A 27,562-nucleotide genomic window follows, 5' to 3' on the forward strand; every position below is an offset into this window, starting at 1 on the left:
GGTGTAGCTCACATATATTTTGGAAGCGAAGCTTTCAGCATCCGAGAATACCTTAGAAAGTCCATCACGTCTGACTACAGCAGAGTGCGCTGCTGGGAAGGCAGCAGAACACATGATACAAGCAGAGTCACAGCTGGGGCTTGAGATTAGCTGTCATTTTCCTTTTCTAAAATGTATTTTACTGCAATTGAATATTGGACAAAAGTTGGTGGCAAAAATCTGTAGACTGGGGTAATACTTCTTCCTAGCAAAAAGTTGAGGTCAATTCACCCAGAAGCAGCTGGTCTCTTCTAGCCCTTACAGTTGATGACTACTCTTTGGTACTTTGAGGTGAGCGGAAAGGGGGGTGAGTGGAAAAAATTCTGCTTGGCTCATAGGAAGATTATAGACCCGACCCCTTTTATTTTCTTTCTTTTACTTAAAGACTTTTTTTTTATTTTTAAATATGTGTATGTGTGTGTCTGTGTGTAGGCGGGTACATGTACGGTGCCCACAGAGGCCAGAGGCATCAGATCCCCTAGAGCTGGAGTTACAGGTAGTTATAAGCCACCTGGTGTGGGTGCTGGGAGCTAAACTCCACCCAGTCTTCTGTAACAGTGGTTGGTATATGCTCTTAATGCTGATCCATCTCTTTAGCCCCTAGAGACTCCCTTTCGACTGTATCCTTCCCACATAAAGTGAGCAGCAGTGGTCAATGTTAACAACTGATTTAGGACAAGCATCATTCCTATTTTAAATGAACAGTTTTCATGCCTTATCAGTATATAAGAAGAAAGTCTCGGGAAAGATATACTGTCTTGTTCCATTTCTGGGAATAAGGACTACCTTACTTATTTCATTAGGCATCTCAGCATCTGGGGCTCATTAAGGGGTGGAGGTATAACTCAGTTGGTAGATGCTTGCCTAGCATGCACAAAGACCTGCGTTGGACTTCCAGCACTGCATAAACCTTACATGGGGTGTCACACCCCTAATCACTTGTCATATTAGGGAGGTAGAAGCAGGAGGACCAGAGCTTCAAAGCTATCCTTGGCTACGTGTCAAGTTTGAGACTAGCCTGGCTAGAGACCCAGGCAAAACAAACAAAACCACAAAAACCTCAAACCAAAGAACAAAACAAAGCCCAGCACTGTATAAAAATCAGAATATAAAATGTAACACTAGGAGCTGGGAGATGGCTCAGCTGGCAAAGTGTTTGCCATGTAAGTATGAGGACCTGGGTTTGGTCTCCACCACCCACCTGCACAGCTGAGTGTGGCGGTGTGTGCCTCTAATTCCAGTCCTGGGAGGCAGAGACAGGAAAACACCTACAGCTTAATGGCCAGCCAGTTTGGCAGAATCAGCAAGTTTCAGGTTCAGTGAGAAACCTTGCCTCAAAAAATAAGGTGGGAAGCAATTGAGGAGGCCCCTGATGTTGACCTCTGGCCTTTATGCAGATGTGCACACACACATATGAACACATACATACACACAAGACCAAAGATGTAACAACTGGGAAAAAAAAGACACTTTACAGAGTAAACTAGGCTTTTCTTCCCTTTGTTCTCAATACAAAATTTACCTGGCAGTTCAAATACAGTCTCCTTTAAATTCAGTGAGTTAAGTCTAGATAATTATTTTGTGGTTTTTCTTTGGTTTGACTTGGAAAGCAAATTTGCTGTTCCATACAATGTTTCTTAATGTATAGGGCAAGAAATATGTTTAAGCTGTGTAAACACATTAAAAAGGAATTAGGAAAGTGATCTCATTATTTTTGGCAAAGCAGACATCCACAGCGAGCAGCCAAAGTCAGCTACTGAACGAGGGCACTTTGTCAGCAACTGGCTGAAGTTGGGAACAGATCTCACGGAATGGGCATCAAGTCCCAGGGAAGAAACTGACTTTTTCTCATTTTCCATCCATTGCTCTTGGTAGGACAAATATTTGCATAGCGTGAACTTGCTAAAGAAACTGTCTGGATTGCTGGAAAACCCAGGGAAGAAGGGCTTTGAAAGAATTTGCCCTTCTGTGTTTTGCGTTTTTATTTTTCTTGATCCATGAACCCCCGCCCCATCTACGGTTATTATTTTGAGTTGAATCGGGTCCTGATTGGCCTGGAAACTGCCTAAGCCTATGCTGACCTTGAACTCATGGTGATCCTACTGCCTCGGCCTCCCAAGTACAGGCACACACTACCACATCTGACTAACACATTTGCCTTTTATTACTACAGCTTTTCATGGCATGTTGGGTATAGAAAAAGTGGTCCAGTCCACTGATGTGGTTGTCATCCACTAAGGATGACCCAGGTTTATCTATTTGGAGGCACCAGTTAAAACCATCCCAAGAGTTCTGGGAGTGAGATGGAAAAAAACATGATCAGGTCTACAGATGCAGCTTCCAGAGGCTGTTTGCATGGCCCTGCTTGCTGCTAGGGATATATCCCCACTGACATAGAGGGCACTGGGAAGAGTAACATGTTAATCCTCTACCATAGAACAGTAACAAAACCAAGAGATTTTCCAAGTAGATCCAATCTATGCCTTAAACAACCTGATTTCAGCATCTTTCATAGAAAATCCCTGAGGGTATGAGTGTTGATGCAGAGGGCATTAAGACACATATCCGCTGGCCTGTTGGGGGCAGAAGAGTAATTCTGCAAAGATGAGGAAGAGGTAGAAACCAGAACTGTCTTCAATTAAAGCATTTTCTCACTTTGTTTCACCATTTTCAAACAAAAATAGAAAAATAATAATGAATACTAGCACTTATTATTTATAGACTAGGTTATGAATCTATTTTTAGGTATCTTATTTGCCTTCATATATGTTAGTTTGCTTTCTATTGCTGTGACGAAACATTGTGATCAAAAGCAACATGGGGAGGAACGGGTTTATTTGGCTTACATGTCTTATCATGGCCCATCACTGAGGGAAGTCAGGGCAGGAACTCAAGCAAGGCAGGAACCTGGAGGCAGGAACTGAAGCAGAGGCCATGGAAAAACACTACTTACTAACTTGCTCTCCATGGCTTGCTTAGCTAGCTAGCTTTCTTTTTTTTAAAACTTTATTTATTTATTTTTATTTTATGAGCACTGGTGTTTTGTCTGTATGTATGTGTGAGGATGCCAGATCCCCTGGAACTGGAGTTACAGACAGTTGTGAGCTGCCATGTGAGTGTTGGGAACTGAACCAGGGTTCCCTGGAAGAGTAGCAAGTGCTCTTAACCACTGAGCCATCTCCCCAGCCCCTCAGCTAGCTTTCTTATACCACTCTGGATCACCTGCCCAGGGATGACACTACCCACACTGGGCTGGATCCTCCTACCTTAGTTATTAATCAAGAAAATGCTCCACAGACTTGTCTACCAGCCAGTCTCATAGAGACATTTTTTTCAATTGGAGTCCCTCTTCTCAAGTGTGTCAAGTTGACAAAAACTAAAAAGCCCACAATTTATGTAACTTAAATTTCTCAGCCCTACAAATAAGTATGAATGAGAGGGATCACACGAACTTCAAAGCAAGTATAGTTTACAATGGAATTTGCAACCAAGGGACTAGAGAGATGACCTGGTTCGGTTCCCAGCACCCACACGGCAGCTCAAAACTGTCTGTAACTCCAGTTCCAGGGAGCCTGACACCCTCACACAGACATAGATGCAGGCAAAATGCTAATGCACATAAAAATAAATAAATCTTTAAAAAAAATTTACAACCAAGGAACCTGGGAATGACTATAGTTAAGATGGACTCCTCAACACATTCTATGATACAAATGAGCAGTGATGGGTTGATCAGTTTTCCTTACCTGTGTTGTTTTGAAGTTAGTCATCACATTGTGATTGCTACAAACGCCTCTACTCACACGGCAGAGTGGGCATCACCTCCCCCTCTTTGATAATTACAGATGTGGATGAATGCTCGTTGGAAAGGACCTGTGACCACAGCTGCATCAACTACCCTGGCACATTTGTTTGTGCCTGCCACAGAGGGTACACACTCTATGGCTTCACCCACTGTGGAGGTGAGTGGACTGGCCCTCTGTGGGGAAGCCTGAGCCTGGGAGCAGGGCCACAGTTGACCTTCCTCGACTGGGGCAAAGGGTACATTCTTGGGCAGTGGCAACAAGAAAAGAATCCGTTAAAAGGAATATGCTAATATTTACCATGTGTAAACATCAGGTATGGAACGGGGCCCTGAGCTCTGTCAGCCATCGACTCACCAGTGAACTGACTTGTGCTCATATGTGGAGATTGGGAGTCTTGCAGGAGCTGAGACAATATCCTATTCTTCCCAGCAGAAGATAATGTTGCTGTCTTCAGAGAGGCTTGGCAGGGCACCTAGCAAACCCCTAGTTGTGCTCTGCCTGAGCACCGGCTGCAAAGCCCTGGTTCAAGCCCTACAGTTAAGGCTTGGATCCAGAAGGCGACATTGACTTACTTTCTTCATCCTGTGCCCAGTTAACAATCTATGCTCATGTCTCATACCCTTATGGTCAAGTAGGCTGTGGTATACTACTTCCTGGCAGTCAGAGTCATTGAGAATAGATCTAGACTCCAGAACAAATTGTCTAAGGTCACCATGGTGATTCTAGGTGGGACTGGGGACCACGGGCTGGAACACTTCCTGCCTATCCTCGTGCCCTGTGTTTGAAAAGAACAGATAATGGTGCTTTGGTGGAGGTGAGAGTGTCTCCCTTCTCTCTTCCCACACATTCTTGGCACTTCTGAAAACATACCCCCACCTTACCCCATCCATCATGAGACCCAGTGAGATACCCTTGAACACATGTCAGCCTAGTTAGGAGCTACCTTCTAGCTTGGGTTCAGTCCTAAGTTATTGGAGACAGGTAGGTGCACACAATTTTTCTTCTCTCAACTGTGGAAAGAGTCAAGTAGGGAGTCTTAATTCTGTCTGTCACCCTTGGTATGTAGCCCAGAAGATGGTGGAGTTTCAAGTTCAAAGCCTAGGCAGGGTCCAAGTCTGGACATCGGACAGTGGTGTGTTCCCTTCTGAGTGTTCCTGTCAATGGCTAAAACCTCCCAACCAAGGCTCATGGCGTGAGGAGTGCAGAGTGCAGTCAGCAGGTGCCAAGTGCATGTCCCTGAGAACGACTGTCTGTCAACCATGTGACTCACCTACGGCTTCTTCCTCAAGGGAGAGGTAGTCAGCCCTTGATGTACTGTTGTGACAGGGGACCATTTTTTTTTTGTTGTTGTTGTTGTTCTGCAGACACCAATGAGTGCAGTGTCAACAATGGAGGCTGCCAGCACGTTTGTGTCAACACAGTGGGTGGCTATGAGTGCCAGTGTCATCCAGGGTTCAAGCTCCACTGGAATAAAAAAGACTGTGTGGGTAAGAGGCTCCACCCTTCCATAGTTCACATGTGGCTACAGGCTCACCCTGAGCCAGAGGTTTGAGACTGTATGCTCCCATTCCCCACTGGGCCCAAAGTAGACCTTTCCCATTGGCTCTTCCTCCCCGAAGCGGCAGCAGCCGGTCTTTAACAAGTCCAAAAAACAGGAGATACTTTGCAGGCTCCTTGACATTTAGCTCTGTGCTTCGCATAGATTGGAGCTTCCTTCTGTTTCGTGGTTGCTTCTCTGCATGAAGAGCAGACAAAGGCCTCCTTGACCTCGGTGCGAGGCGAGGCTTGAGTCAGCCCGGTGAGGCAGGGGAGGGAGGTCAGCTCTGCCTTCTTTTCTTGGGGCCTTTGGCACACCGACTCTTCATCACACTTACATACTTAGGAACATGCGTCTTTTACCTCAAGTATCTGTGTTTTGTCCTGTCTAGAAGTGAAGGGCTTCCTGCCCACTAGCATGACACCCCGTGTGTCCCTGCACTGTGGTAAGAGTGGTGGAGGAGACAGGTGCTTCCTCAGATGTCACTCTGGCATTCACCTCTCTTCAGGTGAGTGGCGTAAATCCCTGGGGAGGGTCTCATGGCAGGGCCTCTAGGTTTAGGTGTGCTTAAAGGGCTTCCTGGCTCTGGACCGGATACTTCTTGACCACCAGAGGCCCTTGCTTTGAGAGCCCATGTCCTGGGTACTTTCTAGTGGCCTGTGTGGAGTGGGATGGGGTGACTTTAGCTGCTCCCAGGATAGCCTGGCATCTTGCTTATACGTTTTGACAATTCCACGTTCTATCCGTCAGGACTGCAAGAGGCCTACTCTGTCACCTGTGGCTCTTCCTCTTCTCTCAGAAGCAGACAGCAAAAACCAAATGACTCTGATTTTGGGGGTAATTACCAAACTGTGTTCTTGCAGGGGCTCATTGCATTCAATGGCTGCTTCCATGGGGTGCTGTTCACGGGGGTGGCTTTGCTCTTTTCTTACTGTATGCTGTGAGCATGATACTGGGTGTTCTTGCCCACAGCTGTGGGGTCTGATCTCTGACTTACCTGTGGAGGCCATACTTACTGAGTGTTCCCTTGTGTACTTGGAGGTCCTGCTCCACCTGGCTGGGTCACCATATTGGCAAAAGGTCCACAGAGCTCTGAAGAAAACAGTTTCATGGATCCCAAATTCTTTCTATCCCAGAGCACTTTAAAGGCCCAGTAGGGACTATGCCTGGGACATATGACGTTGGTGGACATGGCATGGACAGAATAGGGGAAGTGGGATTCTGTCTCAAGAAAGAGACCTGAACCTATTTCAGTTTGTCACAGTACTAAGAATAAAAGTCCAATATTTTCTGGAGGCCTCATCTCCCCAGATAAGGACACATTTGTTACAAAACTGTCCAAATTGAGAACCACATTATATCTTGACTATATTGTCTATATTATAAAGATGTCCAAAGTTTGAAATCTCAAGCAAGATGGTGGTTTAGAAGTTAAAATACTCCAGCTACTACATGCTATAGTCCATAGACTAGGCTATTTAATCCACTTGAAACTCTCTGCATTAAATATTGGAGGCAGGTCTCACTTTGTAACCCAGGCTACCCTGGAACATAGTATGTAGTTCAGGATGACCTTGAATTCATGACAGTCCTGCCTCAGCTGCCCAAGTGTTGGGATTATAGGAGTGAGTTTACCACACTTGGCTGCATTGATTTCATATTATCCTTATTAACCAAGGAAACCAAGGCACAGAGGGGTGGAAGAACTTAGTCAACGTGACTCAGATAACTAGAGGAGCCAGGATTTGAACTCAAGCAGTTTGAGTTTGGAGTCTTGAGTGCTGCTCTTTGCTGCCCGTTCTGATGGATGTTAGGACCAAGCCAGAGGAGACAGCATGGGCTTGTTCGCCAAATCCCCCAGTGGTAATTCCTTGGTCATCTGGGATGCTCCAAGCATTGGCAAGCAAATAGCTAACCGTCCTTACTATGTACCAAGCAACCAGCTAAACATTTATTTTTGCCATTATCTCATTTCATCCTTAACAATATCCTGGTAAAATAGGTGCTTAACTGTGTGCATTTAACACCTGAGGAATCTGGAGTGGGGAAGATTAAGGATCATGATGAAGTTTTTACAGATCAGAGGGCTTTCAGTTAGAGGCATGGGCTCCAGCCCAACATATAGTTAAGATCAGTTTTGGGAGAACAGATGTCTGCACTCACTCCATCCCAGACTCCAGAAGTGGTAGCCACTTCTAATAGCAGCCCCCTAAGCCCTGTCCTCTCCAGGAAGCCACACATAGAAGAGACTCCCCTCAACAATCTTATCCAGATTTGAGCAGGAGGATACTTGCCCTCCTTCTCAGGAAGACACAAAAATGACCTCATCTTTCATCTGACTGTGGAGGCTGTTGGGGGCCCTTCCTCTGTTACATTTGAACATTGGATCCATCTTTCCCTTGAGATAAGTTTAACTCTGAGGAGGCTTCAGGAGAACCTGTGCATGCTAACGGACATTTTGTGATCCAAACCTTTGTTGGGTTCATCTCAAGGGTTAGAGGGGTTCATCGGCTATAGCATGTGGTGAGACCCGGCCAGCAGGAGCTTGCCACCACCCGGTGGGTGTTCTCTTCTTTTGCCTATGAAGGTAATTTCTTGTACTTATTTCTTTCTGAAGATGTCGTCACCGTCAGGACAAGTGTAACCTTTAAGTTAAACGAAAGCAAGTGTAGTTTGCAAAAGATCAAGCTGTCTCCTGAGGGCCTGCGAGCAGCACTATCAGGTATGGAACCAGGCTGATGCAGGGAGCTTGCCTGCATGTTGGATAAGGGACCTGGGACCAGCTGAGCTGGGAAAGGCCGTCCCGATGATGCAAGCACATGGCAGATGGCACTGAGCCATTCAGAATCTGCAGGGACTTGCTTCTCCAGGAGGAAGAGAGCCTGCCCTGACCCCTGTGCAGTTCTGGGGTTATGCCCGGAGGTCCTTTGTGAGGTCACCGTTGATGCTCTAGGGAAACCTGGGAGTTCATAGGAGTCGTGGACTTGAGATGAATCAGCCACTTGTGACTGCACTGGGTTCAAGTTTCTAATCTTAGAGTTTGGTTGAAGCATGAGTTCTGAAAAAAGGGGGCTGATTTGGAAATGATAACATCGGTGAACAAAGAGAGAATATCCAGCGTTCTTGCTGCTCTGGTGTTTGGAAACTGTGGCCCCCGCCCTCCCTGGATGACACGTGTTCTACTTCCGCCCCGGGGGGCCACAGTTTCCAAACACACTCCATGTGTGTGAGTATGGTGCCTGCCAAGCCCAGACAGGGCAGTGCTCTCTGGAGCTGGAGTTGTAGAAGTTGTAAGCCACCCAATGTGGGTGCTGAGAATCAAACTCTGGGCCTCTGCAGGAACAGTATGAGCTCTTAACCATACTGTGGTAGGAGCCATCTCTCCAGCCCAGGAAAGTATTAGTTAAAAAAACTAGATTTGGTCTGGAGTTTACTTAATAGATTGGACCAGTGTGAAGTAAGGTGTTAATAGGAGGAACCGAGAGGAGGGTGTGCAGGAAGTCTACTTTTCATGAATTTTTCTGTAAATCTAAAGTCACTTCAAAATACAAAGTGTTAAGCTAAACATGGTGACTCACACCTGTAATCCCAGCACTTGGGAGGCTGGGGCAGGAGACTGTTGTGAGTTCAAAGTTAGCTCTCAGTACATAGTGAATTCTAGGTCAGCCTGAAACACAGAGTAAAATTTGTATAAAAACAAAATAAATAGATAAAAATAGTGTTAGGGCCAATGAGAGGGCTCAGCAGTGAAGGAGCCTGCTGCCAAGCCTCACAGCCTGAGTTTGATCCCCAGGACCCACACATCCGGTAGAAGGAGAGAACTGACTCCTGCAAGTTGTCCTCTGAATTCCACATGCACCCCTCCCCCATGGCACATGTGAGCTGTGACATGTGTGCAACTACACATAAATGTAACCACAACATAAATAAATAATGTAAAAGTAGTTTTAATATAGATATGGGAAGCCGGGCAGTGGTGGTGCACACCTTTAGTCCCAGCACTCAGGAGACAGAGGCAGGCAGATCTCTGAGTTGGAGGCCAGCCTGGTCTACAAAGCAAGTTCCAGGACAGCCAGGGCTACTCTGTCTTGGAAACACACACACACACACACACACACACACACACACACACACACACACAAATTGAAAGGAAAACAAGTTCAAACTGAACATCTATTTAAGCTTGGGGGTTAGCTCTTTAAAAACGTAGAACAGGACTGAAGAGATGGCTCAGATTCAGAGTGCTCACTGGCAGCTCTTCTAGAGGACCCAGGTTCTGTTCCCAGCACCCGTGTTGGGTAACTCACAACTGCCTGTAACTCGAGCTCCAAGGCATCTGATGCCCTCTTCTGGCCTCCTTAGGCACCTGCACATATGTGGCATATAGACACACATAAAAAAAATAAAAACACTTTTAAAACTATAAAAAATATGTTTGGGGGAAAAATATAGGTGGAAAATGAATTTGTCTCTTCCTCTGGCCCTGATGGTCTCTATTACTTTGTAATTAAGGACTATATATAGCACAGATAACCTTTAGTTCAATACAGTCAGTTTTAAAAGAGATGCAAATAGATTTTGTGGCTATGTGGTTCTGCTCTGTAGTTTGGTTTGGTTCAGTTTTGTCTCTTGAGTCAACAGATTCATCAGAAGCCCTGGGTGGAGGGGACACCACGAATATCAAGAATAGGGATATACAAAGCCTGTCTCCTTTTTGTTTGTTTGTTTTTTGTTTTGTTTTGTTTTGTTTGTTAAGGCAGGGTTTCTCTGGGTAGCCCTGGCTGTCCTGGAACTCACTCTGTAGACCAGGCTGGCCTCTAACTCTAGAGATCCACCTGCCTCTGCCTTCCAAGTGCTGGGATTGCTGGCATGGGCCAGCACTGCCCGGCTGCAAAGCCTGTCCTAGAGTAAGCATTTCTTCCACTGTCACCCCACATGGTTTCACGGCACTGTTTGGTTCTGTTGAATCTTTGTGCCGTTTACTGTTTGCGGTTGTTTAAAACGAGACATCGGGGCTACAGAGATGGCTCAGCCGTTAAGAGCACTGGCTGTTCTTCCAAAGGACCTGGGTTTAATTCCCAGCACCCACATGTTCACTCACAACCATCTGTAATGAGATCTGGCACCCTCTTCTGGCATAACGGTGTATGTGCAGAAAAGAGAACTTGTACATAAAACAAATAAATACATCTTTGCCGGGAGGTGGTGGTGCATGCCTTTAATCCCAGCACTCGGGAGGCAGAGCCAGGCGGATCTCTGTGAGTTCGAGGCCAGCCTGGTCTACAAAGCGAGTCCCAGGAAAGGCGCAAAGCTACACAGAGAAACCCTGTCTCGAAAAACCAAAAAAAAAAAAAAAAAAAAAAAAAAAAGAGACATCACCATTGATGTCCGTTCTATCTCTCCCTTTGGGATGGAGCTGCACGAAGGTCAAATGGACAGGAAGCAGGGGTTGGTTTCCTTACGTTCCCTGTTGGAAGCTTCAGCATCAGGCCATCCCAGTCTAGCTTTGAGAATGCCCACCACCTTAGCTAACCATCATCAAAAATACAAAACACCCCCAAGGCCCCTGGTTCTTGGTCTCTGCATTTATGTGGCTGGCCAGTGGGAGACACCCAGCCTATACCCGTGAAAAGAGTGTTCAAGAATTAGACGGTAAAGTTACATAGTAATGAAAATGTCCCGGGGCTCCAGGCTAGGGGCTGGCAATGGCTCTGCATGTGGACTGAATCACATGGTCCCTGGAGGGTTGTAGTGAAATGTTTACTGAGCCCTAGCGAATGCTCAGCTCAGTTCTCTGCCAGGACTTGGCTCCCGATCGTTTTGTTTCTTCATACAGAGAGGCACAGCTCGGTAAAAGAGAGCTTCCAGTACGCAAACCTTACATGCAGCTCTGGCAAGCAAGTCCCGGGAGCCCCTGGCCGACTGAACGCCCCTAAGGAAATATTTATCACGGTTGAGTTTGGACTGGAAACTTACAAAAAGGAGGTGACAGGTTGGTCTGAAGGCTAGCCACAGTGCCAGACTTCTCAGGACCCATTGCTTCTCTCTTTGCCTGTCATTTCCCATCATTCTTGGGGGGCAGAAACTAGTGTAAGCACTCAAGTATCTCCTGTTTGATGTCACCCTCACAAATTACACTAAATTGGTTTAGAACCCGATGGAGAGTCTTTTCCCCCCTCCACTTCATAAAACCCAAAGCTACCATTTGGGTCCCCAAAATTTGTGTTTGAGTTAAATGCTGCCCAGCCTGCTAGGTTCCCAGCTCCAGGGGACTTGGAGTGCTGGTGGGTCTAGCCTGGACATCCTTACTGCAGCCTGAGGACCTGTCCCCATGCTGCTGTCACCCCTGTTCCCACAGCTTCCTGCAATCTGAGCTGCACAGTAAAGCGGACGGAGAAGCGTCTCCGGAAAGCCATCCGCGCGCTCAAGAAGGCTGCCCACAGGGAACGGTTTCACTTGCAGCTCTCGGGCATGGACCTCAAGATAGCTAAGAAGCCCCTCAGAGCATCCGAACAGCGGGAGGAGACCTGTGGAGTGGGTCAGGGCCAGGAAGAAAACCAGTGTGGTGAGTAGCCCAAGGTGTGATGACCGACAGATCTGCCTGGAGGGTTAGACATGTAAACAAGGGAGCCAGTGAGACCTGGACCATCCTTCCTTCTCCGGGCTCACTCCAGAGAACACCAGGGAGGCTTTTTCTCATCTGATAGCTGCTGTGTATTTACCAGCCCTGGAGCTCCCCGAGAGCTGAGGTGTAACTTACCTGTCTTTTCCTCATATCTGGCAGTGCTTGTGGAACTCAAGGACAGAAAAGCAAATGTAAGCTTGGCCATGCTGCCTGGGTAGTGTGAGCCTTCACAAACTCTGTTGTCACAGTCTCTGTAGTTACTACGCATTGGCTTGGCCCCTGGTGGTAATGAATGAACTCATTTCTGTCCATGGTTTTGTGCGGAGGCAAAGCTAGAGGCCATGTAGGTGCCTCGGAGACACCTGGGCTTCGGGCTGGGGCTTCCAGCAGTGTCAAGTCCGTGACATGTTGTTGGTTTAAGTGTGTGTGTGTGTGTGTGTGTGTGTGTGTGTGTGTGTGTGTTTCAGAGCAAATATCAGTTCTAAATCCAGCAAGAGACTCCAGGGTGGTCAGATGGAGAGCTCTTCTGTGCAGTTACAAGAGAGACTGTCTGAGAAGCCTCACAGAAGGAAGTTGGGGTCTCCCTTTATAGTGATAAGTGTGACTGATTTGGTTCTTATCTGCTAGGAACGCAACCTTGCCCCAGCTCCCTTGATCTATCGATAATCTTACCGGGCAGGGACCAGCATCTCCTACAGGCCACAAAATGAATGCTGAGGTCTAAGTTCTCTTGCTGAAAATCTCATTGGTGGGAGATACCTCAGAAATACCAGTAAAGCACTTACCATGTGAACACAAGGACTGGAATTTGATCCCTGGCACTCATGTTAAAAGCCAGGCTTGGTGGTACATATTTGTAATCCCAGTGCAGGAGAGGCAGAGACAGAAATCACTGGAGCTTGCTGGCCAGCCAGCCTTGCCTAATTGGAAAGCTCTAGACTGTCTTTGGACCTCCACATGTATGCACATGCATGTACAAGCACACATGCACATATACACCCCACATATACCCTGTGCATGCCCCAAATAATAATGACAATAGTTTTTTTTTCTAAAGATTGAATTTGCAGTCTAATTGCAAAGCTTGTTTTCACTCCTGTGGAAGGTGAAGTTCAGTGACTAGATTCCCCCAAGAAGAAGAAGCAGGTGTCTGTTCTGAAGGGTCAGGAGACTCCTAGGCCCAAGCAATGGAGCTTAGGTATAGGGGTAGGATGTTGGTGTTTCTGTGTGGGCATGGCTGAAGCCAGCTGCGTTCTGGAGAACTTTCACCAATAGTCACAGCTCCAAACTGCTGCTTTGCCAAAGCTTAGAGAACACTGAACGTAACTGCTCACAAAGGGCCAGTTCCCAGATGGTCTTGACTCTTACTCCAGCTGATTTTCTTGAAAAGAAAAGAGGGCAATAAACCCAGCTGGCTGGCTTCTCACTTGGACTCCTCAGAGTTCCAGTCTCCGTACCAAATTAGTGACAAGAGCTGGCTGTGGTGGCCTGCTTTCTAGGGTGAGTGGAATGAACTCTCAGGCAAGCAGCCAGGCAGGTCCTCTTTCTGGTCTCTCGGAGCGGAATTGCAGCCCCTCTCTTCCCAGGCCTGTTGAGGTAAGGACTGTGGGTTCATCAGGAGACTTTGTGAAGAGTCAGGAAATCAGGAAGACTAGTGTCAAGGCCTGCGGACCCTCAGGGATCATGTGAGCAGTGCTGGGTGTGCAAAGTCCGAGAAGAGGAATGGCCTTCCTAACACAGGCCTCCGGGCCACAAGCCTATTGGTGTCTATGGTGGACACCAGTAGAGTTAAGTTGTTATGGTATGCGAATGTGTCCCTGACATGTCTATCAGCTAAATTTGGTTGGGTTTGTTTGTTTGTTTGTTTGTTTGTTTGTTTGTTTTTGTTTTTTTGAGACAGGATTTCTCTGTGTAGCCCTGGCTGTCCTGGAACTCTCTCTGTAGACCAGGCTGGCCTTGAACTCACAGAGATCCACCTGCCTCTGCCTCCTGAGTGCTGGGATTAAAGGTGTGCATCACCACTGCCTGACATGTGTTTGTTTCTTAAAGAGGCAGTGTGTTTTCCCAAAAGCTTTCTCTAACACTAAAAATGAATCCCGTACTCAACATGGGACCAAGTCAGGCAACAGTGTTGAAGACAGTCCTGTGGGAAGAGCACAGCACAGACGTGGTCAGGGAGGGAAGATATGGGTACAAAGAAGGGTCAGGCATACTAACTAGGAAGGACTTGGGAGGCTCAGCAGGTAAAGGCACTTGTAGCCAAGACCAGTGACCTGACTATGATTAGGGATCCACTTGGCGGAAGGAGAGAACTCCTAAAAGTTGCCCAGGGTTATTGGTATGTTTGAACTCTAGTTGGCACATACAATGGAGACAAGCCTAGGAATGTCCCTGGTTCTTTTTAGAAAATGTTTTCAGCTTCTGTTTATTGTTGTTCTTGTGACTGTAATGAAACACTAGAGATGGGGTATCTTTACAAAGAAAAGGGTTTATTTTGGCTTATGATTCTGCATATCTGATGTAAGAGGTTAGGGAAGGCCCCATTGCAAAGCCTGATGATGCAGACACACAAAAGAAAGAGAAAGAAAACTTGGGGATGCTTGGAAGAAAAGCGTTTCAGGCAAAAGAATAAGAAGTAAAACAAAAACCCCTCTCTATCAGAAGGAAGCACAGGACGGTGAGGGCTGGGGGGCTGGAGGGCTGGGGGAATGACCTCAGGGCAGTAGCAGAGGCCCAGTTCACTCCAGGACAGAAGTCAGCAGGCTTTCCTACCCATTGTTCTAGGGCTCAACCCAGGGCCTTCCACACTCTCCACTTCCAGCCTGTATCTAAGATAGCAGTATCTGTCAGCCCTGGTCCATGAGTAGATGTTGGCATGATTCCTAATTTTCATTTTACAAACAGAGCTACTGTGGATAGCCTTCTTTGTGCAAACACCAATATTCTTGAAAGCTAGATTTCTGGAAGTGTAACTGTAAAATCAAGGACATGCATTTGTAAACATTGGTAGATACTGCCAACTCACCCTCCCAAATCCCCCTCAACATGCACTGCCTCCAGAACGGCATCAGAGTGTTTAATGCCCACATCCTCACTTACATGATCTATTTATCATTGGTCCTTTTAATCTTTGCAAACCCAATAAGTGAAAATAGTAATAAAATCAATAACTGTTTTGATCAGTAAGAACCCGCAAATACACGGTCTTAAATTAATTGTATTTCTTCTACTAAGAACTTTATAGGTTTTGTCTAGTTACATTAAATTGTCTTCCCAATATCATTAAAAAAATTAGTCAGGCATGGTGGTGCATAGCTTTAATCTTAGTACTCAGGAGGCAGAGGCATGCTGTTCTCTGTGAGTTGAGGCCAGCGTGGTCTACATAGCTAGTTCTGGAATAGCCAGGGGTACATAGTGAGACCATATCTTGAAGCAAAACAATAAATAAAAAAAAAATAAAACTTAGGGCTGACAAGATGGTTCCATGGGTGTCTTAGGGTTTCTATTACTGTGAATAGACACCATGACCATGGCAACTCTTATAAAGGAAAACATTTAATTGGGGCTGGCTTATAGTTTCAGAGGTTTAGTCCATTATTTTCATGGCAGCATGCAGGCAGACATGGTGTTGGAGAGGGAGTTGAGAGTTCTACATCTTGATCCGCAGGCAACAGGAAGTGAAGTAGGTCTTATGCTGGGTGTAGCTTGAGCATATATGAGACCTCAAAGCCTGCCTCCCCAGTGACACACTTCCTCCAACAAGGCCACACCTGCTCCAACAAAGCCCACATCCTCTAATAGTGTCACTTGTTATGGCCAAGCATTCAAACACATGAGTCTATGGGGGCCATTCCTGTTCACCCCACCACAATGGGTAAAGGTATTTGCCACTAAATATGATCTGAGTTCAATCCCCAAGTTCCACATGGTGGAAGGATAGAACCAGCTCCCACAAGTTGTTCTCTGTCTTCCACACATGCTGGGGCATGTGCATGCACACACACTTACATAAAATAATTTAAACTTGTTTAAAAATAAAACTTAAAGTCACAAGTTACACCAAAGGAAAGATTCACTTCTGACCAAATAGGAAAACTTTCTCATTGTCATTTGTACATAGTGATGAATTTGTGAATTTGGCATTTGGGGACAGCCTGTTCTTTAAGTAACCTTTATACCATCTGTGATCAATTTTAGCAAGATGTCAGAAAAGAAAAGCAGTTCTGGGGCTGGAGACATGACTGAGTCAGTAAAGTACATGCTGTGCAACAATGAGAACATGTGTTTGTATCCCCTGTACCCATGTGAAAAGCATGGTCTGTGCCTGTAATCCCTGTGCTGGGAAAGCAGAATCAGGAGAGTCACTGGAGCGCACTGGCCTGCCAGTCTAGCTTAATGAGTGAGCTCCAGGTCTCAGTGGGATATCCCTTCCCCAAAACTAAGGTGTAGAGCAACTGACAAAAATACACACATACACCCAACATACATGTACACAATGAACATGTGCACAGACGAACATACAGAAACAAATACAAATAAGTAGGAAAGCAGTTCTATTTTACAAACTACAGATTCTTGGGTTGTGGTGGAGTCTTTTGCTGAGCATGTGTGAGGCCCCAGGGTGGATCTTGGGGGGCTGGAGAGGTGGCTCAGCAGTTAAGAGCACTGCCTGATCTTTCAAAGGACCTGGATTTGATTCCAGCACCACATAGTGGCTCATGACTGTCTACAACTCCAGTCCCAGGGTATGTACATGGTTCACAGACAGACATGCAGTCAAAATACCCATACACATTAAATAAATAAGTAATATTTAAAAAAATAAATGTGATAAAACAGACATGGTGGTACATGCTTGTAACCCCAGAATTCAGGAGGTTAAGGCAGGAAGATTAAGAAGTTTGAGGCCGGCTAGATCTATATAGAGAGACTTTGTCTCAACAATAGCAAGAACATAATTTAGTAAATTATTGGCATTTATCAATTACTTACAATGTGTTCAGTATTATGCTAAGAGCTTTGCCTACAATCCCTACAAGTCCATATTATGTCCTTTTAAAGATGAGTAGAAGGCTTGTTGAGTGATGGAGTAGATAGTAGATGAGTGAGGGACAGCTGTGGTTTAGAGTATTAACAGCAGGGAGAGGAGAGGCCACTTATTGAAAGAGTAAAGCCAGAGGCCTCAGAGAGAAAGCCTGTGCCTCCTGGACCAGTGTAATTTCCAGGCAGAGGTATTGTATTATTTATTCTTCTTGCTGTTGTGACAAAATACTTGACAGAAAACATTTGTCAAAAGGAAGAGTTGCTTTTGGCTCAGTCTGAGGACGCAGTCCATCGTGGTGGCAGGGACATAAGGCAGCTGTTGTATCTTGTCTACAGTTGGGAGCAGAAAGGGATCAACACTGATACTCAGCTCACTTTCTTCTACTTATTCTGGGACCCCAGTGCAGAGGATGGTGCCACCCACAGCTAAGATGGGCCTTCCCTCTTGATTTAACATCTCAGGAAACAATCTCAATGACATATTCAAAGATGTGTCTGCCTCTAGGTGATTCCAAATTCTGTCAAGCTTTCTTAGCTGACCTCTGCTTTAAATATCACTGTAGAGACTGGGCAGATGGCTCAGTGGGTAAGAGCACTTGCTTTGAAAGCAAGAGGACTTGAGTTCAAATCCCTAGCACCCACGTAGAAGCTGCATGGCTACATATGACGTAGCCCTAGTGTTGGAAAGCAGAGCCATGCAGAGCGCAGGAGCTCACTGGACAGCCAGGGTGGCCAAAGCAGTGAGCTTCAGGTTCAGTGAGAGACCCTGCCTCAAAAACAAGGTGAGAGTGCCAGAGGAAGACACCTGACGTCCATCTCAGACCTCCACATGTACGGGCACAGGTGTGTACATATACATGAATGTGCAATCATGCTCTCAATAAATAAATAAATAGATACATAAATAAATACCACTATATAGTGGCAACCCCCTAACTGCCCTATCCAGCTATAGGTCTGTCTGTCTGTCTGCCTTTCTCTCTCTCATACTCCCCCCTTCCTCTCTTTCTATGGTTTAAGTGTGTATCTTTCTCTGTCTCTTTAATATATATTTGAATTTATGACTGTTTTATGGTATACTAGCTAATATAAACAATAAATGATAAAAGACAGAATAAGACAAAGATTAAATAAACATAATTTGAGCTGGCTTTCCTCTTCAGGTATACTCTTTCCAACTTGGCAAGGTTCACTGTTGGCTGTATTGGTGTGAATCCATTTCTAAAGCAGACTTTTCATTTGTTGCTAATGCTTTGTGTGAACACCTGTCGGATCTGATTGATTCATGACTCTTTGTCTTGTGATATGGCTCCATCCAGAGCTAGTGATATTGATAGATGTGTCTACCCCAGCATGCTCCTGTGTGTCTGAGTGCCATTCGTAAGCCTTCAGTGTGGATGGCCTCCAAGGAGTCATCCACAGCTGCTTTCTGTGACTTTATGGTGGCCAAGCACTCTGTTTGAAACTATATATTATAATCAATTAAGTCTATTTGACTAGGCACAGTTAAGCCATAATTCCTCAAAATGTATAGCAAGAAGTGAGTCTATCAGTCCCTCTACATACCCAGAGTTGTGGAATACCCACAATTCTCTTTTCTTAGAGACATGGAAGATCAACCCCACAACTGTCTCAAGGCTTTTGGACAGGTGGATTGACTGAGGGACCAGTCTTATACCGTACACCTAACCAGTGGAGGCTTGTTTCTTATATGATAGGGAGAAATGAGTAGAGATCTGAGAATGTTTTCCTTACCCCCCTGAGTCATCCAGTAAGCCCTCAAAGTGCAGTATGTGCCTCAGAGAGCACGGGGAGCTTAGCTAGTACCCCTGAGGATCCACACTTACTCTTTCCTCCTCCTTCCCAAACAGACCTGCCTTTCCTCCCCTCAGGAAATGGCCCTTCTCTTTACACAGTGCCTCAACCCCAAAGCTGGAGTCTGCCTGGCATCTCCCCTGCTGTACCCCTCACCCCTCCACTGGTAAATCCTGTCAGCCCTGCCTGCAGGCAGGCGCCTGCACCCCGTTAGTGACCCTCCCCATTGGCACGGCTGGCTGGCTTCCAAACTACCTCCTTTCCCCTGTCTGTCCTCACAGGCTCTGAGTGTTCTCCTTCCCCTTCCTGCCCTCAATCTGTTCTCATACAGCAGCCAAAAGATGGCTTAGAGACAGAAATTCTGTCCCACCGCCTGGCGGTTCAGGACCTCTACACACTGTCAGCCTCCTTTCCGTATCATACAACCTGCCTTGCTTGTTTTGTATTGTTTGGTTGTTTTTGTCTGTCTGTCTGTCTGTCTGTTTTTCAGTGTTGCACTATGTAGCCCAGGCTGGTCTTGAACTCCCAGTGATCTCCATGACTCGGCCTCCCAAGTGTTAGGATTATAGGTATGCTCTTTATTTATTTGAGATAGGGTCCCACTGTGTAGTACAGGCTGGCCTCAAACATGTAAATTCTCCTGTTCCAGCCTCTTAAAATACACCTCCACTCACCTTGCCTCTTTCCTCCTATTCCTGTGACACAGGTCTTCTGTACTGGACAGTCTCAGAGCAAGACTGTTTCCCTTCCAGAGCGGTCTTTCCTAGTCACCTTACTGAAACAGACACACACAGACACTGGGTCCCAGCACACTGTTGGGCATGTTACTGTGCATTCCTTTGCCTATTGTTAATACTCTCCATGAGAACAAGGGCTGTATTAGGGTAAGGCCATATCTGTCAGCCCCCCCCCCCCCCGTTGTATCTCCAGCTCCTAGAATAACACTAGACACACAGTTCTTGTTTGGTATCCTTGTTAAATGAAGACACGAGTGATTCTTCATGAGCACCACCAAAGGACAGGGCTGGCAAGATGACTCAGTGGGTGAAGGTGCCCATTGACTGGAGTTCGCTCCCTGGAACCCACAGGTGAGAACTAACTCCCTCTAGTAGTCTTCTGGCCTGTACCCCCCCACCCCCTAAAACACACACAAAATAAGTAAAACGTCAAAAGAGTTAAGAAGAAAGAAAGAAACCCTAAGGACAGGTGACAGTATACAAAGAGGCCAAGCCTAGATTTCTGGTGGGTGGGGGGATTTAGATTGAGGGCCAAAAAGACACTTTGAAGGAAGCAAAATTTTGGCTTCACTTAACTAGGCATGAAGAGAAGATAACACACACTTGGGTCCCCAGCAAGGAAGGCACCAGCTGGGCTCATTTCTGGGCCTCAACCATGACTATGTTTTCAGGCAGCCACTGACCGTACCTCAAAACCCTAAAAAGACAATGAAGAAGCAATTCTTCAGTCCAAGGAGTTGCTGTGTCCTGTTATCCTGGGGTACTCTTTTAAAGGAGGCTCTAACCAGGATCCTGAGGTCACTGCACTGCCTTGGGACTCTTGGGACTTGCCTCTGAGCTGGGACAAAGCAGCTGCCCCAGGATACCTTGGGAATCCGCCTGGGCTGCTTGTGGCTCTCCTTCAGAAGTCAAGACTCAATCCTTCAGACAACGGTGTGACACTGGAGAGTGGCCTCTTTTATTAGGTTCGCCCTCTTAGCTGCCGAGAGACCATAGTGTTTGCCCATAGCCTGAAATACTCAAAGGCCAGGGAGCTGAAAAGAGGGCAAGCCTTTAGGCCTCTTTGTCACCATTAATCCTGGTCCCTGCTGGTTTCCACCCTTTTGCATCAGAAAGGCTTTCTGGTAATTTTTTTTTTTCCTTTTTTAAGAGGAGGAGAAACAGCTGTGTGGGATTTGAGAATAGGATTTTAATGGTCACTGACAGTACACAAAAGCTCTACTGTGATGTGAAGTGTTCTGGGGGCAATGGCCTCCTTTGTCTGAGGGCAGCAACACAAGCAGACCACTCAAGGGGAAGAGAAGCAACCAGGACCTGTGATTGAGGTCCCACCCAGCACACAGGCACAGCGCTGTTCCCAGGCGGCCATCTTGACAGTCAGGGTTTCACTCTGTTTACCCCATGGAAGAAGCAAATGTATGTGGCACAAATTCTTTCCCTAGGTCTTTCTGTGTGGAAACTGACTGACTAGATGAGGCTGTTTATGTGAAGCAGGCCTCTCACTGTGGGGAGAAAGAAACAAGACCTTCTTGACCACAAGGCAAACCTTTAATCAGTTAAGAAATCCCAGCTGATATGGGATGATGTGAGGCCTCTTCAAGTGGAACCTTGACAGGAATTGGGGGTTGGGTTAATAGCTCCAAGGTGGACAGTCCTGTGTCCATCCTGGTACCCTGTTCCGTGAGACACAGGTCTAGGCCTGAACATGGGCACTGTGTTTTCCTCCAGAGGAGCCAATGGTGACAATCATGTTGATCTGTCTCTATGTGAGGATTGACTGTGCAGCTGGGGTCACAGTTATAACCTGGGTGTCTGCCAACAGCTCTTCCTCCAATGGAAATGGCTCAGGCCAGAGGCACTCTGGTCAGGCTAGCATTGATTGCTATCTGCTAGCCTCCATGACAGCTTGGCTGGAGAAATCCATAAAAAAGTTATGTTCTTATTTACTGGCCCACCATAGACAGGTGGAATGGACAGGTGAGATACAGCATGACACCTGAATGTCTTGTCTGTAACTCGGCCTAGCTTTTCATGAGACATGGGTGAGAAGCAGTGTGGTTGTAAAAACCATCATGCAATGAGGCTGTGTGGAGAGGGTAAGTCTGAAATAGGGACTCTGCCACAGATATATGCATCCTGTTCATTATAATGTTGAGTGCCAAGGAAGCATGGGAGGCTCGCATTTAAGATTTCAGTTATAACAAGATCACAAACTCTCTGGGGGCTGGAGAGAGGGCTCAGTGGTTAAGAGCACTAGCTGCTCTTCCAGAGGACCCAGGTTTGATTCATAGTACCCACATGGTAGTAACAACCATTTGTAACCCCAGTTTCAGGGGACCTGACACCTCCTTTTGGCTTCTATAAGCACGAGGCACACACATGGTACACAAATATACATAAAGGCAAAACATCCATATACATAAAATAAAAATAAATCTTTTTTTAAAAAAATCACAAACTCATATAAAAGCAGCCCACAAATATTTTAAGACAAAAATGCAAACAATACCAAAAGATGTTAAGATTTAAATATAAGTGTAGATTCTATTGGTTGAGTTCTGTAGAAATGATACCTGGAATATTGCATAGCCTCATTCTGATAAAAATAAAACCTCATTTTAAACAATATTTTTGAGAGAATAATGAAAAGTGGGTAATAAACAATTTTTGTTGTTTATTATTTTTGTTTATTATTGTTGGTTTGTTTTTGAGACTAGGTTTTACTACGTAGGCCTTGAACTTGCTGTGCAGACCAGGTTGGCCTTGAACTCACAGAGATCGGTCTGTCTCTGCCTCCCGAGAGTTGGGATATCGAGCACTGAACGTTTTGATTACTGATGATAGATTTCTTTAACCCTAAGATTCCATACACAAACTCCACTTCTAGGATAGGATGGAGATAAACACCCCCTCAGACAGTTGAGGTGTGTAGTAGTCAACTTTGTCCTGTGGTTCTTCTATTCCCTGGAAAGTTTAAGTTTTAAAAAGAACATTTTTGTTCTAGTCAGACCCTCAGCTGCTTAACAAAGCCTAAGCTTCTTCTGTCTCCTCTTGTGCGAAGTAACCTTTTCCTCTCCTAAGTCAGGGTTCAGGGTGCCAACCGTCACACCAGAGAAATACCCTCTCTTAGAGCCAAGGCTCTAAACCTTACCAAAGACGTATTCCACACAGTAGCTGTGAGACTTTGGACCAAGTTATTCCTAGGCTCTGTTTTGTTAATCAGAGCTAGTGATGTCATCTGCTCTCCAGGGTTATGCTAAGGAATACATTAGGCATATTACAGGTGTCTGGTATGGTGTCGTGTACACAGTAGGTACTTAATGTCAGCTACATAGAAAGACTATTTAGGGAGCTATAAGGATGATGTTTGACTGTTGAAATAGGAAGCCAAATTGGGTATATTTACTTCACTTTCATGCAGTAGAACAGGGCATAAATCCTGATTTAACTAGCACCATCAGAATCTCGAATTAACTAGCAATCAGAAGCATAGTTGTGAATTTTCTTATTGCTTATTCTTTCTGGAACATTTACAAGGGTTTATGCTTTGGAATGCATTTTATTGTGCATCTGAAGTATGCTGTTTTATGAGACCCTCAAGATCTTACCCACACAGTGACTGAAGGAGGAGCTTTAGAAAACACAGCTTCTGATGGGATTCCTCCTTCCAGTGCCTCCCTCACCCACCTAAGAATAAAATCCCAAGGTCTGGAATTCAGGAACTCCTTTGATCTATCCCCAGTTCTCCTTCCTTTTCTTCCAATATGCCATGCAAGAACCTCTGGGAGGGCCCATTTCTACTGGGAGATCCTCTTCATCCTTCAAGGCCTGACTCATGTGACTTCCTCTAGGAAGCCTTGCAGGATCCTGCCAGGCAGGATTCAGAACACCTTCCTCAGGGCTGGACCTGTATGGAGCTCAGTGGTAGAGTGTTTGACTAGCATGTGTGAGGCTGTAGGCCCCTAATTCTTTCAGGGGAAACACACACACACACACACACACACACACACACACACACACACACACACACACACACAGAATGAGTAACTTTCACCTTTATACTCCTCTGATAGCCCTGTAAAGGAGGACAACCCAGAAGTTAAACAAACAAGCAAGCAACAAAGCAAAACAAAACAAAACAAACAAACAAAACAACCCAACATTTCATCATTAAGTGCTTCTGCTACAAAATAAGTAAGGTTCCTATGGTCCGGCTATCTAGTCTAGGGAGATACAGACCCTTTACACAGGGATCAGGAGTGGGGACTCCAGAGACAATGCACACTCTGTCTTTAAGGGATTTGCATGGGGAGTGTGGTCCATCTTCATCTCGACACCTTCATCTCTAGCGCTCATATCATGCTTCCTCAGCCTCTGTCTCACACTGACCAGATTGTTCCCCCTTTGGCTAGTCAGTTGCAGGGCTGGGACGTATTATGATGGATCCCAGGAACGCTGCATTTTATGTCCAAATGGAACCTTCCAAAATGAGGAAGGACAAGTCACTTGTGAGCCATGCCCAAGACCAGAAAATCTTGGGGCCTTGAAAGTCTCAGAAGCCTGGAATGCATCTGAATGTGGAGGTAAGGATTCTCTGTCCCTTCTTATTCCTCCAATCCCTAGAGCCATTGTTCAGATTAAGGCTGGTAGCCCCCAAAGACTCTGGACGATGCACACTAGATCTTGGTCTTTCCACAAGCAGAGAACATGTTGGGTTCATTATTAGTTCTCTAGTGCTTGGGTTGGCACCTGACACACCGGGCTGATGCCCACACGAGCAAATGAATGAAGATGGGGACCCAGCTCAGTTGGTAGAGTTTGAGCTCCAGTACTGCATTAACCAGGCAAAGCAATGGACATTTGTAATCCTAGTACTTGGGAGGTGGAGGCAGGAAGATCAGGAGTTCAAGGTTATCTTTGACTACATAGTGAGTTTGAGGCCAGCCTGGGCTACATGAGACCCTGTCTCAAAGATAAAAACAAAGAGATGGGGACGATATTGGCAGAGCAATATAAATGTTACACTTAGATGCTTTCTTCACTCTGTAAACATGCACACTGGAACCTCAGCCGTCTCTTGGTCCAAAGGGCTCTGGTTAAATGAAATGGGTCACAAAACAAAACCAAAACACATGAATCTAGAAAAGGAACAGGGAGTGATGAGGGGAAAAACATGGATCAGAAGAGAGTAATTAGAATACATTGGATACATGCCGATACAAAATTAATAAAAAATAATTGAAAAATCCCCAAATAAATAAATAAATATAAATATAAATAAATAAAATCCAAAAATAAACCAAAAATCCCACAAATAAACAGAAAATAGGATGTGAGTAGGGTCGTAAGAGACATAGACTCTATAGAGCATCTTGCTAACAACACACTGCTTCCTAAAGAAGAGAGCTGCTGTGTCTTTCATTAATAGCTGCCTCCTTTCCTAATCTTGAGAGGAAGAAAGGAGCCAGGCTTAAAGTCAGTGTCACTGGGTCCCTCTGCCCATGTGGAGTGAATTAGTTGGGTTTAGTAGACTGACTGAGGTAGGCCAGGACATACCTCGGTGAAGGAGATGTAGCTGAGTAAATGGTGAAATGGGAGACTCTTGATCAGATCATGCAGTTTCTAAGTGAGTTTGGGCTTCTGTGTCTAATCACCAGATTGACTCCACAGCAGAGACTGTTTCATGCCCCTTACTCCGTTCCCACCCCAATGCTACCCCATTAAAGAGATCCCTGGGTAGTGTGCAGGCCCGGCTCCACACATATTAGGCCTTTCTCATACTAGAGGCAGATAGCATGGCCTCTTGGTATCCATCTTTGTGCTGGACTCTGTAGGCCTATGTGCAAACCTCAGGCACTTGCCCACCTCCAAAAGATCCTGGCAAGACTGGCTGGGTGCTTCTCACTGATGTGTGAGCTGAAGTCAGCATGGGATATAAGGCCTCACAAAGGCCATCACTTCTGCAGAGTGGTGGGGAATGGCCTTCCTGGGGAGCCTCACTCACCCAGGGCCATGACTTCCTGCAGGCCTGTGTCAACCGGGTGAATATTCAGCAGATGGATTTGCCCCTTGCCAACTCTGTGCCCTGGGCACCTTTCAGCCTGATGAGGGGCGAACATCATGCCTCCCATGTGGAGGAGGTCTTCCCACTAAACAGCTAGGAGCCACTTCCTTCCAGGATTGTGAAACCAGAGGTGAGTACTTGCTTGCTCCTTTCTGGAACTCCACTTCTCTCCTGAGTTCCTCAGGATCCAGTGAAGATGTGACCCAGTCCGGGCTGCCCCTATGGCAGGGCTTTAGATGTCTCCAGCCACTTAGGCTGCTCACACAGGTCTGATGATTGGGCAGCAATGAGCAGGTTTTACAAACAGACCTCCTGAGCTACACTCCTCTACTCCTCCTTTATCTTAGTGTCTGGGCCTAGCTGCTCCCACAGCACCCCCATTCAGTCTACCAGCCCCCTCCAGATTCCCACTTCCCTGCCTCTCCCAAGTCTAAGTCAGCCTTGGCTTGCACCCTCAGTGTTCCCACCCTGAAGATTTAAGAGGTGACTACTGCTGTGGGCCACGTGCATTTGAGTGCATTCGGAGGTTATGAATCCCTCTTACTCTGGCTATTGAGGGAATCAAGTGTTAATTAATCCCAGCTTGCCCGGAAAGCAGTATTTCATTTAGGCATAATAATTTATTTCATAAACCTTGAAGCATTTGATTAAAAACTCTTTCTCTTCACAGTTCAATGTTCGCCTGGGCATTTCTACAACACCACCACACACCGATGTATTCGTTGCCCACTGGGGACATACCAGCCTGCATTTGGAAAAAATAACTGTGTTTCCTGCCCGGGCAATACTACCACTGACTTTGATGGCTCTACCAACATAACGCAGTGTAAAAGTAGGCTTTTCTCTAAGGTGTTTCACAGGCTGGATTAGAGGGCAAGACTAGACTTGGGTAGTGGGTGTGGGGAGGAAGCTGGGGTTCCAGGTTCATTCAGGATCATGTGCGTGATGTTAGCCCCACTCATAGCTAAGTGGACCAGTGCTATGGGAGAGAGACACTGCAGTGTCTTGGCTGTTAAAACGGGAGCTCTAGCTATGAGCCAGAAGTACTCACCTTTTTTATATGTGTGGGGCAGGGGATCGAACCAAGTGCTTAAAACACTGTCCCCTGTCCCCCTGAGCCCCACTTCAGCTCCTTCTCTACACTTACAACTGTCCTTTTCCCTGGAGGATAATTTTGGCCAGCCGAGCTCAACATGCATTGTCTGAGGGCCTGCCCTGTTCCTAGCATCCTGCTAAGTCAGCCTGGCCAAGCTGCCGGGAGCCAGGCTGTAGGGCTGCAGAAGGAGCAAGTGATTGGTCTGTGGAGGAAAGGTCTTTGGAGAGCTTGGAAGGAGGATGGGGCACATAGGAGAGAGCTTCATGTTCCAGACAGCCCTCAGGGAAGCCAAGGCTTAGGCAAGTGAAAAGCCTTCTGGGAGCAGACTTCTGAATCTGAGCATAGAAGAGCTGGCAGGTCAGTAAAAGGAGGCCTTGGATGCCCCGCTCAGGAGTGCGATTGGTAGTTTCAACGATGGGGAACTGAACCGTTTAAGGGCTTGCTAATGTGGGTTTTTCCTGCATTACCTGCTATATGAAATTCTATAGTAAAGGCCCAAAGTAGAGCTCATCTAATAGTGACTGCCATCCAGTCTAGTGAGGAAGCCTCCTCAAACTGGAGAAGCTTGGGGTTGAAAGAAGCATCGAACCAGTGGAGTTTTATGGTTAAAAGGTTATCTAGCTTTCTCTCCTAGGTTGTTGTTTGTTTGTTTGTTGTGTATTGTTTTCGTTTCAGTAGAGGAGATTGAACCTAGGGCCTTGTGCATGTGAGGCAAGGATTTTACCACTGAGCTACAGCCCTAGCCCCAAATGTCCCCTCTGTCTCAATGTAGCTGCAGCCACAGACAGTGGCATTGAGTA

At 46.1% G+C, this 27,562-nt stretch overlaps 1 protein-coding gene across 1 annotated transcript in view; it reads left to right on the top strand.

The window, feature by feature from the left end:
• The window catches only part of Scube2 (signal peptide, CUB domain and EGF like domain containing 2), a 65,203-nt gene that overhangs the window by 27,852 nt on the left and 9,789 nt on the right, over nt 1-27,562 (top strand). The window contains exons 10-19 of the mRNA XM_059268989.1: nt 3,885-4,001; nt 5,210-5,332; nt 5,774-5,890; nt 6,133-6,219; nt 8,000-8,104; nt 11,219-11,374; nt 11,741-11,947; nt 24,015-24,185; nt 25,629-25,796; nt 26,337-26,498. Coding sequence (XP_059124972.1) covers nt 3,885-4,001; nt 5,210-5,332; nt 5,774-5,890; nt 6,133-6,219; nt 8,000-8,104; nt 11,219-11,374; nt 11,741-11,947; nt 24,015-24,185; nt 25,629-25,796; nt 26,337-26,498 — 1,413 coding nt within the window. The remainder of the gene's footprint in view (nt 1-3,884; nt 4,002-5,209; nt 5,333-5,773; nt 5,891-6,132; nt 6,220-7,999; nt 8,105-11,218; nt 11,375-11,740; nt 11,948-24,014; nt 24,186-25,628; nt 25,797-26,336; nt 26,499-27,562) is intronic.

The sequence above is a fragment of the Peromyscus eremicus genome, chromosome 1, assembly GCF_949786415.1.
Source record: "Peromyscus eremicus chromosome 1, PerEre_H2_v1, whole genome shotgun sequence".
Classification (NCBI taxonomy): Eukaryota; Metazoa; Chordata; class Mammalia; order Rodentia; family Cricetidae; genus Peromyscus; species Peromyscus eremicus.